The sequence below is a fragment of the Bufo bufo genome, chromosome 11, assembly GCF_905171765.1.
Source record: "Bufo bufo chromosome 11, aBufBuf1.1, whole genome shotgun sequence".
Lineage (NCBI taxonomy): Eukaryota > Metazoa > Chordata > Amphibia > Anura > Bufonidae > Bufo > Bufo bufo.
The window spans coordinates 52,179,995-52,197,785 of NC_053399.1; the positions used below are offsets into that span (position 1 = coordinate 52,179,995).

Genomic DNA, 17,791 nt, shown 5'->3' on the forward strand with positions numbered 1-17,791 from the left:
GCAAAAGCTCATTTGTAATGCAGCCTATGAGAGCGGAAAATGTCGCCTGTGAGTATCCGGGGCAGGAGCTCCCCAGCCGAGGAGGTGAAGCTGGAGCCGGCCTGGGATGTCCTACATGGAGACAACCCTCCATATAGTGCCCGGACTGTGGAATATATTTCGCTATGGACTGTATCTTCACCAGACCACGAATTTGCCCCGTGCCCATCATCTATAGGAAGGGTGGGACCTCTTCTTCAGGAATTGCCATGTTTCCACCAAGTGCCACCATAGCTCACCTCTCCACTCCACCTGCTCACTCTACTGACTGTTTCCATTGATCCCCTCTGTTTTGTCTAATGACATCTCCCTGTCCCCCTCTCATCCCCCCTGACCCCACTTTCTACCTTCTTCAGATTTTGCATCCTTTACTTTCCTAACCTCCAGCTTCTCCTCCTCCTCATCTCCTCCTTAATTCTCATCTCCTTTCATCTTCTCATCTCCTTCTTTACTTCTCATCTCAAATCTTCTTCTCCTCATCTCCTCCTTAATTCTCATCTCCTTCTTTACTTCTCATCTCAAATCTTCTTCTCCTCTCCTTCTTTTTACTTCTCATCTCCCTTCTTATTATCTCCTCCTTCATTTCTCATCTCCCTTCTTCTCCTCATCTCCTCCACTTCTCTTCTCCTCATCTTCTTCCCTCCTGTCTCTTCCTCCCTCAGCCCTTTCCTTCTCTCCTCTCTCCCTCTCTACTTGTTGCTCCTGGGGTCTCTAGAGAATAATATCTGCTGCTGCAATTTCTTTATTGTTTCCTTGCCTGCAACTATTCCAGTCTTAATGATAGTTAGTCTTGGAGGACTCCGGCTTGTTACTCTTTACTCCACCATAACACACACGGCCTCTCCCCCTCCCCAGGTCCATGAATTGTGTGATAATTTCTGCCATCGATACATCAGCTGTTTGAAAGGAAAAATGCCCATAGATTTAGTGATTGATGAGAGGGATGGAAGCTCCAAGTCTGACCATGAAGAACTCTCTGGATCCTCCACAAACCTTGCAGACCATGTGAGTCCACTCTCCTTTATTACATATGTTATGTGTATATTTTTCGTCTGTCTCCTGTTGTATGACCCCCTTTCTATAGGGGCAGAGGGCCCTGCTGTGGATGTGTTGAGGGAGCTCTCCTGCACTGAGAGGTCCCATTGTGGCCCTGTGGATGTTACCTGTGCTCTATGGCTAATTGACCTTCTCATGTCTCATACAAGAGCAGCTTGGTTACCTGTGGCCATGGTTCTTGTATAGACCTGAGCTGTATTGTGTACAGTTGTCTTGTATCCTGCTGTCATTCTGTGCTCAAGATGTATATTTTATTTCTATATATTTTTTTTATATGAGGTTTTCATTTTATTGGGCGCAAGTTACAAGCCAACTAGATGCCTGGAGCCCCATCTTGTAAAGGCTCGTAACCTTTAATGAACCAATAATTGACTTTCTATTAAGGAGAGCTGCAGAGAATTATTAACAGCAGTATTACAGGATGGCCATTGATTTCTAACACTTTAATAATTCGCCACATTAGAATGAGGCTTTTTTTATGGAAGGCCTGTGTGCTGGGGCTTCAGGTTGGTGCTAATGGACATCTGAGCTGATTGTGTTGCCATGGTTGTTGAAGTTTATTATTGTTGTGTGGGGTGTGATTGCTCTAGTAGTCCACGTGATTTGCACTCATTTGTGCTGACTATGTTTAGAGGGTTAGCTGATTTACAGCTGTGAACTATGCCTTATATGAACTCCATGGTGGCCTGCTCATTCTGAGAAGCCCATGTAGAGTGCACTGTAAGTTGCACACCATGACCTGCTTGTGTTTTTCATGGCCCCCAGTATACATTGGCATGTTTGTTCTCTGCTCTGGTTCAGGCATGTCTTCCATGTCTAGTGTGTTACTTGCCAAAGGTTGGAGGGATGAACAATAGACAGGATCTGTATATATATTCTGCTGTACATGTATACATCCCCCACTCCTGTGTAAAGTCCAGCTTCCTTTCCCAGTATAGTCTGAGAGCTGGTGTCCCTCTTAGTGGATTACACACCCAGCCTGTTAAGGGTTTAACAGATGGCAACAGCTAAAGCCAATTTACTCTGCTCCCTGGTAATAAGGGACCTTTATAGTCCATATTAGCTGCAGGATTTAGGTGACCAGGTTATTCACCAATGTAACCTTTTGTTTTATTTCAGTAGGTTAGTGGGGTGGGGTAAATGTGTAATAAATGCTTGATACTATAAAAGACAATTACATTTTCTTCAAACTTTTAGTTTCCATTTAAACTTCTTAGTCCCAAAAAACATAAAATACAATACAAATTAGAGTAGTCCACTTCTGTTTTGAACACCCAATATGTAAGTCAATTATAAAGCAAATATTCTTGAAAATAGTAATCATTTAAAACATAAATATTTTTTTATTTTTCAAATATATCAGAAAATATTTAAATTCTGTTCTGACTTATCTGAATGCAAATTCGACAGCCCTGTGATTGGTTAGATGAATATTTAGGCAACATGCTACTTTTGTATAAAAAATTAAAAAAAACACTGGTCAGTAATAAATAATTTTTGTTCTTTTATGAAATTTAAGCCCCATTAAAAATTATTTCTATTTAGATATTTTGTATTAAAAACCTACTTGAATTTTTACATAAATTAACTGCCTGAGATCAGATAACACAAAGTGACCTGTCTTGTCCTGCAGTTGATAGGTTTTGGATTTCTTCAATATATTTTCTAAAAATCCATTCATATTTTATACTTTTTTTTAAAAAATAGTCTTTTTTTTAATTATTATTATTATTATTATTATTATTAACTTCAATATGGTTACATGTATGTGAACTTGGACTTATCCATAGCTTCCCTCTTATATGTCTATGTGATTAGTAAAGCTTGTTACTGGTGTAACCAGTATCAGACAGTACTGAGTTTGGTAGCATTTTTACACCACACCGGACCTGACATCTATAGGGTTGTACTTGATGCAGACAGCTCATAGTAAATCTATAGATGAAAATGTAGCTTAAAATATAAAAATATAAAAATCTGCAGGAGACTATGGACATGTTTCTCTACCAGCATATATGGCCTAACAATGGCTAACATGTCACAGTTGTAGTCGTGTTGTAAAGTGTAATTGTGGTCACTCATTGTAACACATAAGTAGGTATTATTAGAGCCACAGAACAATTTTAGTCGCCCGTTCACACATATTCACAAATGTCCTGTTTGTGGAGGCTCTCTACTGATGCCAGTCATATACCCACTCTTGGGCTCTTCAGGCCTTATTTAGCCATTCAGTCACTGTCTGACTCTTCATTGAAGCTGTTACCGTATTAATTGCCTTTAAAACAATGAATTTTAAAGAAATGGGTAACTTACACCTCTTCAACTTAGTATCAAATATTTAAGAATGGGATTAACATGCAAAATTGATTGCTGGAATAACTGAGGCCTCCAAAGTGTAAAGCTTCTTTTTCCTACATTTAATTATTTTTTCAATAATATTTAAAATAGTTTTTTAAATATTTAATCGGTTCAGTACTTCATTTGGACTATTTTTCATATTTATATATATATATTTTTTAAGCTCTAGCTCTTTGAACGCGACACATCAGGCATTTTCATCTTTATGGTGCGAGTTACAATAACTTGAAATGCACAGTATTTATATAATCCACACACCATGCAATGTTATGCTTCATATACTTTCAAGCAAATGCCTTGTTTCACACAGATGACATAGTCATAGGCATACCCTGGTTGACTACATGTCCTGCCATGCTTTGCCAGGCTATACCCTAGCAGGAGGTGCTGAGACTTGCAGTTCCACAACAGACAGACAGCAACAGACCTAAGCAAGAGCCTATTCTACATAGGAACTCGAGCATTACATTCATCATTCCCCTCCATACAAAGCTGATAGGTGTTTATACAGTTTATGACAGTTTTCTGCTGTGTCAGGTTTGCTCTAGGTGCGGCGGTCAGGAAAGGTGAATTTGCTCTGCTGAACAATGCAATAATTGGTTGACATTTTTAAACTTTTTGAATTGCATTTTGGGTTAATGAAAAGTGTTGCAGAATTTTTTTTTCTTTCCCGAAATACATTTTGTGTGCTTCCCATTCCATCTTTTTTTAATGCGATTGTGTCACCCTGGTCCCTGTGAAATCTCTTTACTCTGATGACGATATGTGTTCCCTCTTGGAGGTAAACTGAGGCCAGTAGGACCCGATCATTGATACAGATAAAATATCATAAAGTTATAGTAGCGTCAAGTGAAAAAAGTTCACAGGGTCTGAGGCCGGTTGGTTTGGCCATGTATAATGTAGAAGTGTGTTGAGATGATAGTGAATTATCTCTGGACTCAGGGTCTTCTGTAATGACAGGACATGTTCACTGCGGACAGTAAATTTACTCCATTAAATTTTTAGTGCATTTTGGGCGAAATTTCTGCTGTTGCTCTTGCCTTAACTTTGCTTCTGCGAAACAGAAAGTAAAGCACTTATTAAATACATTTTTAAAATGCCCTCTGTTTGCGCCAGCTACAGGTGTGCCCAACCATTTCTCAAATAATGAACACTATATGTATGTCCCCCATTAAAGAAAAAAACAATTAGAGAACTTTTAAGTTTTTGATTGTTACAATCGATTATATTATGTTCATTTTTCCCTATTCACCTTATTAGAGTAGAACCTCTTCTCGCAGATTGCATTGGTTTCTTCTCACTTGAGGTGACCACACATGCATATATTATGACCATAAAAAGAGCCGTAGGTTTTTTGATCATTTTCTTTTTCTTATTTCTGTGTCTGTATAAACTTCTCCGCACTATTGTGTAATGGAGTCTTTAATAAACAGCGTGAGGGAATTTCAGAATTGCCACTTCTGTGAGTCTGGCTTAGATTTGTAGGTTAGAAGTTCAACATTGAATACTTAGGATTTTACTGCAATTGTTTTTTTTTAAATATTTAAATAGATTTTGGTTATAATTTACAAATCCTATATAAGGGTACGACCACACTGTCAGGTTTCTGCATGCAGTTTTAAAAGCCAAAATCTGGAATGGATCTCAAAAGGAGAGAAAATCTAAAGGACAGATAAGACTTGTCCTCTTTTTTTAATTAGCTCCTGGTGTTGGCTTCAAAAACTGCATGCAGAAACCTAAATGTGTGGATATGTCTCGGACCAGGGTGGAAGGCCTATTTATGATGCATGTGCACCGTGAGACTTATTGGCCTGATTACACCACATTTCCCAAGTATTGATACATAAGGAGGCAAGCAAACAGTGTTTTTTAACATGAAATTATTACAGTGGTTTTAAAGCGTGCTGTACCTGGGGCACAATGTGGGCCACATTCTGGCAACATTTTTCTTATTGAATGGTATGTAAAAGATCCATGTGCAAAACATGTAAATTGTGAATGCCAAATGCCCCAACAAACAAAAAACCTTAATAAACATTGGCCATTTGTTGTGGTTCTCAACTTCATCACTAGCACCCAGGGCTGAACCTACTGAGGTTACAATGCTCCATCGGATCCTTCTATGTGACTGAGCTTACAATAAATATTATTATTGCCTTTATTTGTAGAGTTCCTGTGCATGGAGATGTAGGCCAAAGAACCCAACGCCTAATAAAGGCAGTTAGTTTGTAAGCTGAAACTGTTTTTCTATCTCCCTATGTACATGATATGGTACCAGTGTACTGCTCCGGACACTTGGGGGCCCTACCCTGCCTCCCACTGAGCTCAGGCTGTAGTTACTATGGGCTCTATGCCCCCCTTACCTCCTCCCCTGTATGGACATTGTCTGTGTGTTTGGTACTGTCAGACAAGTTTATTCAGGTGCAGAATAGTGGTCATAAAAATGCTCATAGTTTACAGTCCAAAAACCCTCAACGTTTACATAATAGCTTAAAAAGAACAAGTACACATTATTAAGCCACATTAATCTAATATTACACTGCGCTCTTCATAATTTACGTTTTTTCTTCAAGTATAAACTTTTGAAACCTCTTTAATAACATAAATACAACTTTTTTTTTTTTACCCTTTTGCATCAATAGACTAATTGAAGTTGTTGAGATCCTGGAAAGTTTAGGGTGTTATAATGGCACCTGTAAAAATATTGGGGGGGGGGGGGGGGGGGTGTTGGTGTTTAAAAATATTTTTGGTCTAGGAAGAGGGTACGGATTAGTATGTATGGCAAAGGTAGAAAAATGTCTTACCGTAAGTGGAGAACATGTAGTTCTCATCCAGTTTACCTACGGTATGTATATGAGGCATAATGGCCGACATGTCTTTGTTAAATTTATCACATCAACAGTAAAATTGTTGCAATTTTCCCATCACCTTTATAGCACGGGTACCCCCCTGCCATTGTCTGAGGCATAATGTGGCACAAGCGCATCTCTGTATATATATATATATATATTGTAAGGCTCCTTGATAATTATTACCTTGCGGTGACCTTTTCTGAGGTATAGGGTGTAATCTTTATATTGAGTGTTACATTGTGCTTACTTTTCAAGTAATACCTATCATAATAAATTTATAACAAGAGGCCATTTATTAAACCCTATTAAGGTAATACTTCATTACAGTAGATATAAAATATATTAACCTCTCATAACAGTGATATATTACGGCCAGTGTGACTTGCAAGAGTAATCCAAGTAGATGGGCTTCCTCTCACCAGGTTACAGCACCATACACTTAGACATTGCAGCACAACTTTCTCTGCAACTATTTTATTTAATGTTGGAACGTTCCCTATAGAAATAGATGTTATCTACATAATACATTGTATACATTGCACTTTTCATTGATTGACTTGGCAAAAGTTCATTGTTCATTGTGGTTTAGATACTAATTCATTTCTTTGGTTTTATTGTATTGTGCTATCAGGCTCAGGGGTACAGGTAAATCCCCCGGAGAGACCCTGAATGAGGTGGGCCCCTATTTTCCCACTCCCTGCGCAAGTTATACGTGGCATATTATTATTATTATTTATTATTATTAAAGCGCCATTCATTCCATAGCGCTGTACATATGATAAGGGGTGCACATACATAATGCAGACAATTGCACTAAGCATGAACAAGACGAGTTACAAACTGGTACAGAAGGAGAGAGGGCCCTGCCCGCGAGGGCTTACAATCTACAAGGTATGGGAGAAGGACACAGTGGGTTAGATTAAACTGACTTGTGATACATACAGCATCTCAACCAGTCTATGTGTCCATACAAAGACTGGGCAGATTATTTAACAAACTACCCAGTTTATTATGTTACTATAGATGCATCATCTGGCTGAGATGACTTCTAGATCTGATTTCCCCAGAGACCCACTTTCTTGAAGTCGCTGCAGGGACCCCCATAATCAATCATCTTGAAGTGTCTTGCTTCTGAGCAGGTAATATTTGCATATATCTGCGTAGTGGGCCCCCAGAATGAATATTAGTGGTGGGGCCTAGGCAGCACCCCAGTCCGACACTGTTGCTGTTGTGCTTTATAGTGAATTGTAATTTTTCTACTTTGTGCTATAGTTATTTTTTAATATCTCAGATTTTACAAGTTTCAGAAGTTTGCTTAGGCAATTGCGCTATATATATATATATATATATATATATATATATATATATATATATAATCCAGTAATTCTATATATGTACACTAGGGAGGACCAGTATATAGACCTTCCTCCTGATCAAGTCCTGAAATGTTTATGATCAGACGTGTGGCTGATTACTTTTTTTTGTGTATTTTTTTTTCTTAAAATTTGTCTTTTATTTTGGGGTCTGTTGTCACTAAATCAACATATGAATGGCAGATTTTAGATTTTAAAACATGACCCCTTTTTGTAAAAGAATATTACATTTGGAAGATATATACTATAGACAGAAGTTATATTCTCCGCCGAAGTAAATGCCCATAATGCTCAATTTCTGGTATGTAGAGCATGAGGGGAATGACTATAGATCCTTATTCCTGTACATCTGATGAAGGAGAACTAGTAATATTATGGTCCACCATCATTTTCTATTAAAGGAAGTACTCATTTGTAAATGTATAGATATCAATTGTTTTTCCACACCACAAGAGGTTAATAAAATGGATGCAAACACATAAAAAGCCTTACATTGTATACTATTGTGACTACCCCAAAACACATAAAAAACAAAAATAACACAAGATTACACAAAATTCTTTTATGGGCCCATTCACCATGGGCCCATAAAATAATTTTGTGTAATTTTGTGTCATTTTTGGAATGAAAACAATTCTGGAACTGAGCTGGTGTTGTATTAAGCCTATACTGTACAGAGGAGATATTCCCTAATAAATGGTGCCCTGGTGTATATGTAAATTAGTATGATCCACAGATTAGCCTACACTGTACTGGGGAGATCTCCCCTCATGAATGGTGCCCTGAAGTAGATGTATGTTGGTATGATCCATAGATTAGCCTACACTGTACTGGGGAGATCTCCCCTCATGAATGGTGCCCTGAAGTAGATGTATGTTAGTATGATCCATAGATTAGCCTACACTGTACAGGGGAGATCTCCACTCATGAATGATGCCATGGAGTAGATGTAAATTGATATGATCCACACTGTATAAGGGAGATCTCCCCTCATGAATGGTGCCCTGAAGTAGATGTAATTTGGTATAATCTTAGATTAGCCTACACTGTACAGGGGAGATTTCCCCTCATGAATGGTGTCCTGAAGTAGATGTGAATTGGTATGATCCACAGATGATCACGTATAATAATAACTAGCGCTGGCAAAAAAAAGGGCCAGTGTTGCCCACAGTCACCAATCAAACTTTAGCTTTCACTTTTCCCACAGGTTCCAAAACGAAACAAGCGATCTGATAGTTTGCTATGGGCAGTGCTGATGCTAGTTGTTTTTCAGAAGAGGCTCAGTAACCAATCAGGTCATGTTTTCATTTTAGACCTTCTGTGGGAGAAATGAAAGCTGGAAACTGATTGGTTGCAACATGTCCAACTTTCCTCAGCACTCACCTTATATCTGTGAGAGCTGGCGAGAAATCACAATATAACAGACGGTGTCCACAGAGCACCATGTACAGTATTTGTATTCAAAGACTTTGTAGGAGGCTTACATCATATATTTCTTCATTTATTAAACTACCGAAGGACTTTCTTGTTAACTCCTTTAATTCTTGTCCCAAGAGGCTTCCTAATACATATTCACTTTCTATTTTTCTACTAAAGACCAGTTTGGTCATTGAAGAAATGAGTTCTCCCTCCCTTTCCTGTTTCTTTTTGCAGCCATCCCTTATCTCACTGTACCTCCCCAGCAGCGCTCCCTCCATGACTCCCCTCCCTGATGCCTCAACTGCAGGAATGTGTCAAGTTCAAAGGTCTCAGGCTGCAAAATAATCCATATATTATGTCGGTATCTGGTATATGATTCCGGTACCTGCAGCTAAGTAATACCGTCTACGGCTTCAGATATTCAGAAATTCCAGCTTGGTTGAAGGGTGGCAGTAGTGGCATGGGAAAGAGCTGCACCACTACCACATCTGGGAACTGCAGCCAAAAATCTACATGCTCGGGTTATATTCACATACGGAACTTCAGAAGTCCACGCACATGCTGCAGAAACAACCCCATTCACAGAAGTTGTTTACTTTCTCTACCCTAATCCATAAGGCTTTGCTGTAGTTGCAGGGGGTGAAAGGCTACGGCATGTGTGAACAAACCTTAAACAACGCCTAGCACGCTGGGGGTTGTAGTTTTCAAAGAGCAGGTTAAGGGCCGCCAAAACATAGGAAAGTGGTTTTCTACTGCTGCTTATACGTGAACGGACGGTCACATTGGCCATGCTTCCAGAGGCTGTGGTTTGAACATTAATTCATTAGCACAATCCAGGACCTGTTGGAGATTTGTTTAGGGGAGGAATGTAAATAATTCCAGGAGCGCATGAGGCTGTGTTCACAGGCTCCGCACTCCGGCGCGGCCGGTATAAAGTCAGCTTGTAGTAGGTTGCTTGCATGAGCGCAGAATTGGACTTGCCAGGAATTCCTGGGTGTTTGCTCCGGGCTGACTGCTGTAAAGCGCACACATGCTAGCTGTGTTAGTCAGAGTCCTGACATGGGAGGTCTTTCATCTTTGTGTCCTGAGAACTTTATGAAGTGACTGGGGGTATAGACAAGATCCAGAGCAATTAAGTTATTCACATGACGTGTTGCCTTATAACTCATATGATACAGAGGACCCCCATATAGTCTGAAGGGTGATTACATGTAGCAGTTCCAATGATTCTGATAACTGGCCACCTACAGTACACAGGAAAAGTATTGGTAAGGCTACATTCACACCTGCGCCTGACCTCTCCAGCAAGCTGTTCTGGCGTACAAGCTGGGATTTGGCTGGACAAAAACAGTTTCATGCAGCGTTCTTTGTCTCCGACCGATTCCCGGTATATTTGTCGAGTAGTGGTCAGATTCCTAAGGGTCCGGTGGGCAGGCGGCAGGATACGGCAATGCTGGATCCAGAGTGCTCTGGCAGGCTATTCTATACCGGAAAAGCCTGCTGGAGCGGACAGCCGCAGATGTGAAACTAGCCTAAAGTTAATCCTATGTCTCCATACCAGGGTATAGTAAGGTCTCTTAAGGCTGATTGGCATCGTTCATTATGATGAATAGATAGATAGGTAGGTAGATAGATAGATAGACAGACATGTCGACAGATAGATATAGCTTAAAGACAAGAAGTAGAAGAAGTTATAATTCTCCTCCCTTTAGTCTCCATTACTGGTTTTGTCACTTTGTAAACAAAGCCTTAGGCCTCGTTCACATCACTGTTTCTTCTTTCCGTTCTCCGGCTCCGAACGGACCCCAGATATAGTCTTTGGGGTCTTTAGGCTCCGTTACGCTCAGTTAGGTCTCAGTTATCTGCAGAATCCGTCCTTTCCGTTCTCCTGCTCCTCAACTTAGCCGGAGAATGGAAAGGAGAAACGGTGAAGTGAACGAGGCCTTACTGACCGATGCTTAGTCCCATGTATATAGGTGACAATAATCCAAGCCACACACATGATGACCATTACCAAAACACGTTTAATAGAAAGCATACAGGGTGCAGGGGTGAGAATTGGGAGATGGTTATTGTGCTTTGTGCATCTGATGTCAATTAGACAGTAAATATGTATAACGCTGACATGCCATTGTCTATATCTGGCCGCAATTGTCTATATCTGGCATGACTGTTCCTAATTCGTATGTCTGCAGCCTGCCTGTGTGTGCACAAAACGTAATGAACACAGTATGATACTGCAGGGACACAGTGACACTTACAGTAGTTATTCTTCTCTTGTGAGCTAAGAAAACTTCATTGATTACGACTGCTCCTTGACTTATTGTTTTGAAACCGAGAGTCAAAAGTCCAGCGCCACTGCTATATACTTAGGGTGGCCAACCGTCCAGAAATTTCTGGACAGTCCGTAAAAATAAGCGACCTGTGTGAGTAAAAAACAAAATAGATGTGTCCGTGATTTTTTTTAGGCTGGCAGTACTTGAGTAGATTATTTTGGTGGTAACTATTATCATTTTACAGCTAATCAGTAAGTTCTGGTAATGAGTTCTTATCAGTATGTTGAGCTATAGACATGGATTACTTATAATCTTTATCATTTGTTGCAGTTTTCAAGTTTGTCCATAAAAAACGTTGCCAATCCATGATTTTGTTATTTTGTGTCCAGAAAAAAGAAAATTCTGGTTGGCAACTGTGTATACAAGCCTCATGGATGGCAAGTGAGTGAGCACAGCGCTGTAGTAACCAGGCATGGCCACTACACGGTGTGTGGCGCTGTGTAATTCCTGCTCCAGAGCTCCTGGGCACAGCTGATCAGCAGACCCCCACTGATCTAATATTAAAGACTTGTTCTAAGGATAGGTCATCAATACTTAAAGTGTAACTGCCATTCTATATTTATTTGTGTAATGTGTAGGGGCAGTGATACTCATCCTGTTTGTAATATACTTTAATTACTGAAATCGTACATTTCTATTAGAAAATTGCTCTAAAGTGGCCCATTTTGAGCCTTAGCAACGCTCCTCTGTCTTCTGTTTACATAACACAGTCAGTGTTGAGCAAATCTCCACAGTTATGTAAACAGAAGACAGAGGAGCGTTGCTAAGGCTCAAAATGGGCCACTTTAGAGCAATTTTCTAATAGAAATGTACGATTTCAGTAATTAAAGTATATTACAAACATGGTCAGTATCACTGCCCCTACACATTACACAAATAAATATAGAATGGCAGTTACACTTTAAGTCCCGGAAAACTCCTTTAACATATGCTATATCTGTATTTCCACGAGGATCCATCTGTAATATGCCATGTGATGGAACATTTAACAATGTTGTTTTCTCACTCATTCCATATAAAGCATGAGAAAAAAAACTCTATATACCTCTGTGTGAGATCACATAGAGGTGAAGTATGGGCCCGTAGCATATACCATTAAGGTAGTACTTGTTCTACAAGCATTAAACCCATATGTGCCATGTGCATATAATGTGCCACTGAATATAGATCAAACTGTCGTTCTCTGTTATCAGCCATTGCAGGCTGGCGAGTGGCCAAGCTGCTGATATCATTCCCACGCATACAAATTATATAAGCTATGTTACCTATTCATATTAAACAAGATGGTCTCACATTATATTATATACATGGTGGCCATTTATAGTAGGAAGCTGAAGTGCCTGCACTTTCCAGCACAGAGAAGGTGACGGCAACGACTCCAGCCTTTCACCCTATAGCACGTTCATAGACTTTGTACATAGCAAGCTCGGCACATTGTGATGGATCATTTTGTTAAGTTCATGCAAATCATAAAACATTGGATTTGCAGGACTGGAGCATAGATGTCAAATATGCCGCAATCATTGGACATAAAGAATAATGAAAAACACAACTTAGGCCGCATTTACACCGGCATCATGGCTCCAGTGCCCCTGGTGGTAGGGCCTACAAGGAATAGATACTGGTAGTGTAGTCATCCTATTGTAAGGCAGATATTACTGTAAAGAAATGCCTTCTAATACTTAGGTGCAGGTAGTAACTCTGTAGGTATCTGGCCCTAAGATTTCTCAGACCTTAGCACAGTATATAATTGCAGAGATTATTCCATGTAGCAAAAGTGACACAAAAAAGCCTCTTGAAGAAGACTCTAATTTACTAGCGGGAAGGCCTGTACACTCTAATTGCTTTTATTGTGTTTGTACTTTGTTTTCCCATTTATATAATACTTTTAGTATATTTTAGTATTATATAATATATTATATACTTTTATTTTAGAATATTATGTATTTATATAATATTCTATATTATGTTTATATTTATATTATAGTATATTTATTGGTATAGTATACAGTTATAGTATATTACATTTATATTCTATATTTATGTTGATATTTATATATTTATATTACAGTATATTTATTGTATTATGTAGTATTCTATATACTTTTATTTTAGTATATTATATCATTTATTTTTATATATAATTTTTTTTTTTTACTGTTTGATTCACTTTCGAGTTTAATAACGAAAAAAAAAAAAGATAGAAACGCATCGTGTAGCTTTTGTGCACCGCTGTAGGTTTAGCAATATCCAATGATGTTACTAAATCAATTTTTAACCTTCCCAGGGAGAGTGTTCTGATAAAGTAGTGTTTTGCGGGGCAGGCTGGTGTGTAAATGAGAAACACATTGTAGGCAGAGAGATCTCTTGTGGCAGTGCAAGTACAAGCTCTTCCCATATTGTCTCCTGCTTTTATATTAATTACAACTTGCATTATCAGCTGCGGGGCTGCGGCCCGGCAAATAGAAAATGCCTTCCCAGGGGACCTTGCTTCTTGGATGTCTTTTTCATCCGCTTTGTATTGGGCTGCTCAATATTCTCAGCTTTTCACCTGGAAACTCTTCTCTTTAATACAATCAGATTAGAGAAGGAAATCCACATTTGTATCCTCAATTATTAAACCATGTGCACCCTGCCTACAGCTTTACATATCAGTAAGCTGATGATCACCTCTTGTGAGCGTTACATATTTATATCTTTGTATACAGCAGGGAGTGATAGATCTATCTCCTGTAACTAGGAATTTATCCTGAATCCCTTCACGTGTGTTGGAGCTTCTCATATATGACCTTCCATGATGTATATAAAAGAGAGACCCTTTATCTTCCTAATTGCGGGCCCCTGGTTTATGACCACCCCACCCCCATTGTTTTGAGCACTGAAGAGCTGGCTTTCTTTGTTCTTCCTGTGTGTTGATGGGTCATTTTAGATTCTACATGGAGCCATGCTGTTTCCGCATTTTACTTTCTATATTTTATCCCAATGTTTTTATGGGTGTCACCATTTTATATCCAACACCAAGATGTGGCCATGACCAGAGGAACTGTCACATATTTGATGTTCACTACTCACATATAAACTATATCATTTGCACGGCATATTTTTTTGGGCCAGTGCCCTGACCAAGAACAGCGTTTGGTACATGTTCTGATCAATGTAAAGCCATGTTCACATTACCGCTAGTTATTTCTGCTGTTCTGCCCTGTTTGAGGAGCAGAACAATGAAAATAACAGAAGCTCTGGATTCGGCACATAACCAAACCCAACGAAGTTGGGACGTTTTTTGTCCACTCTTTTTGGGGAAATATCTGATGGAGGCCCTAAACATGACCTAATAGATATTCAATATACTGAAATTGATTGCGTGATTGTCCTTCCATCAGCTGATTGTTGGTCATTTTCAGAAAGATTTATTGTATAGACAATGGGGGTCATTTATTACGAGTCTCTACACTAGAAAATGGCTTAAAGAAAATGTGTAAGCCTGTGGTTTGTAACTTTTTGAACACCACTGCGCCTAAATTTAGGTACATGTGGCGTTGGTACACCACCATCGCAACACTTTCTGAAATAGGGAGTCGGGGGGCAAGACCACCACCCCCCGGCACATTCACTACCACATTCACTAAATGAAGACTGAAATCTACTCCAGGAGCTAGAGGATGAGCCTAATTTAGGACAAGGCCTCATCATAAATTAAACCCATCCTCTGGTAAGAGGGAAATGGGGGGGATATCGAAGACCAGTATAAATGCTCGTCTTTGATAAAATACCTCCAATAAGTGAAAGTGCAAAATGAAAATCTGAAGCTAGGACTCTTCTCTCACGGACATTACTCTTGTATTGGAATGTTTATCTGGTAAATCTTCTGCACTTTTTAGTTGTTTTGTTACTGAATTGCATGGAGCTGACTCTACAGTAGACTCACTCGCTGCACTACATTCCATGCTAGAAGTATATAAACTAAGGTCTCCGGTAGATTTGTAACCTGAAATGCTAAATTACATAGAATCTTTTATTTTTTTATGTGGTTCTTGAGATATCCTCCTGTTTTAAAAATTGCGTCCAGTCATTAGTTGCATGTGGGAAAGCTGGGTGACAAGCCCTATCAGAGCTCCTGCAGAAGTTGTCACCTAGTCTTTCTAGAATCCATCCATACATAACAATCTGTCACTGGGATCTGTACTGGTGTCCATACTGGAGCTTTCCTAGAAACCAGACAATAATTTGCTTCATAGGAGCAAATAGCTTCGTAGCTTCACGCCGTGCATCCTGAATATTCAGCGAACCTCCTTTGTGGCTGTAGACTTACCTCTTTACAATTGGTGCAGTTACTTTTCTGGGCATATATGATTACTAGAGAACGATCCGATAGAAATCCAGTCTTGTCACTGGTGTAATAATTTACCTTCATTTTCCAAGAGCAGATGCCATTCTTGTCATGGAGCTTTGTGGCCCCTTTGGCGGCATTATTAGGAGTGTAGGATTGCATTCACACTGGGTGGGAGGTGGGATGCTGGGCGTTAGAGGGTATTAATTAGAGGGGGTTATTAGCAGGTGACAAGTAAGGCAGCTGTTCCACATGTTTGAGGAATGCTTCCACCTTGCTCCTTGTTATGGTAGACACGGCTATACGGCTGCAGTGAAAGAAGGGTGTCATAGTTAAAATACAATGGTATGACTGTATTTTATGGGCCAGTTAAGGTTGGGTAGGGGCTATAGTGTTCTCCACTGGAATTACTGAAAGAAAGCCCGGAGAAATATTGTGTCCCCCCTCACCAGTTACCTTATTTAGCATACTTCAGTTCTTGGAACCTCCAAAAAAATGTCCATACACAAATGTGAAGGATATCAGCAGCTTGTCTTATATCACAGGTTTTAGAATCCCCGCACTGTGCGCTTAGTGATAAGTCACCCACTTTGAACAATCCCTACGTGTTGACAATCAACTGATTATAAAGTATCCCCTTGCTTGGACCCCTAGTGATCAGTGGGGAGAGCTGGCTGTGAGTGTTCAATTTCCCACCACTGGAAAAATGAAGCATTACACAGCGCTGATTAAAATCCATTGCTTGTCCTCCAGAGAGAGACGCTCTTTGTAATCACCAAGAGATAAGGATCGTAAAAAAGGAGACCCCTATAGTCAGCATTCCTTGATAGGGTATATCAAAATGGATTTATAAACTGGATAACGCATCATGTATGTAAATTCATTTTGGCAGATAATGATGTAAAATGCACCAGAAAATGTAGAGTATGTATATTCTATAATCTTCCCAATTTCTGTATAAAATGATTATATATATACATAGCAAAAAGCATGCTCAAAAGGCAGATAGAAAGTAGAAAAGGTCTTCATAGCGATCACATGGGTGAATAAAAGACCTTTTTTACTTATTGCTTTGCTTTTTTGTCAAATTGTCAAGTCCCCTTGGGTTTGCATCTCGCTTTTTTTCTTTTTATGTTTCCTGGTGCTGTCATTTTTTGCATATATTTATATATATATATATATATATATATATCAATCATAGGCAAACTGCTTCTTTGCCAATCAGTGCCCTGAATAAAGCTGGGGGGGGCCGGGGGCATCTTCCTACGTGCATTCATCATATCGCTATTTTGCAGTGCGTCTCCTTTCCTCTTTCCTGTCTCTTCCTTTCCTGTCACACTCTCTTTCACTTCTGCTCTGTCACATTTCAGTTACTTCAATAGGCGTCCATGTGATTGTGTATCCCATCAGCAGGGGACATTGGCCCTTAACACAGTAGGAGCCAGCAATGGACTAGAATAACACTTCCAGGTCTCTTTAGTCTATAATCTGTGTTTTGCATAGCATTTACAGCCTGATCGTAGTTATTTCACACCTATGCCCTGACTATTATATGTTCTGCGGAGAGGCATGGTGCTTGTTGGGTGTGATATAGAAGAGTCTGAATGTTAGGTGCCCTTCCTTCTGTCACTATGCACGTAGCATCTGCTTTACTTTTATATCTGTGTGACGTCATATGCTGAAAAGGAGGAGTCTGGTTGCCATCTGGCTAGGCCATCCAACAAATGGCCTGTACAAAGACGTGTAAGGTGCCATAGTGCAGCTATCTAGTTTTCATAATGCCCTTCAGATACAATGGTGTGGAAGAAAGCATATGCCTAACATGTCCTTAAAGGAGCACACAACCCCCAGAACTAGGAGTATGTGACATAATGTATTGCTCATGGGGGGAGCGCAGATATTTGTATGTCAGCAATCCTGCTGAGGAGCACTACAATCAGCATCTTCCACCTTACAATAGCAGATCACGGGGGACAGCAGATTGTGTATAATTCCTTCACATCCAGTAGTTTGTATGTATGTAAATGA

The 17,791-nt window shown here is 39.6% G+C and overlaps 1 protein-coding gene across 9 annotated transcripts in view; it reads left to right on the forward strand.

Annotated features, from left to right (window-relative positions):
* Nucleotides 1-17,791, forward strand: part of MEIS2 (Meis homeobox 2) — a 120,069-nt gene that overhangs the window by 4,322 nt on the left and 97,956 nt on the right. For all 9 annotated transcript variants that reach the window (XM_040412468.1, XM_040412469.1, XM_040412463.1 and 6 more), the window contains exon 6: nt 895-1,044. In XM_040412468.1, the coding sequence (XP_040268402.1) occupies nt 895-1,044 (150 nt within the window). The remainder of the gene's footprint in view (nt 1-894; nt 1,045-17,791) is intronic.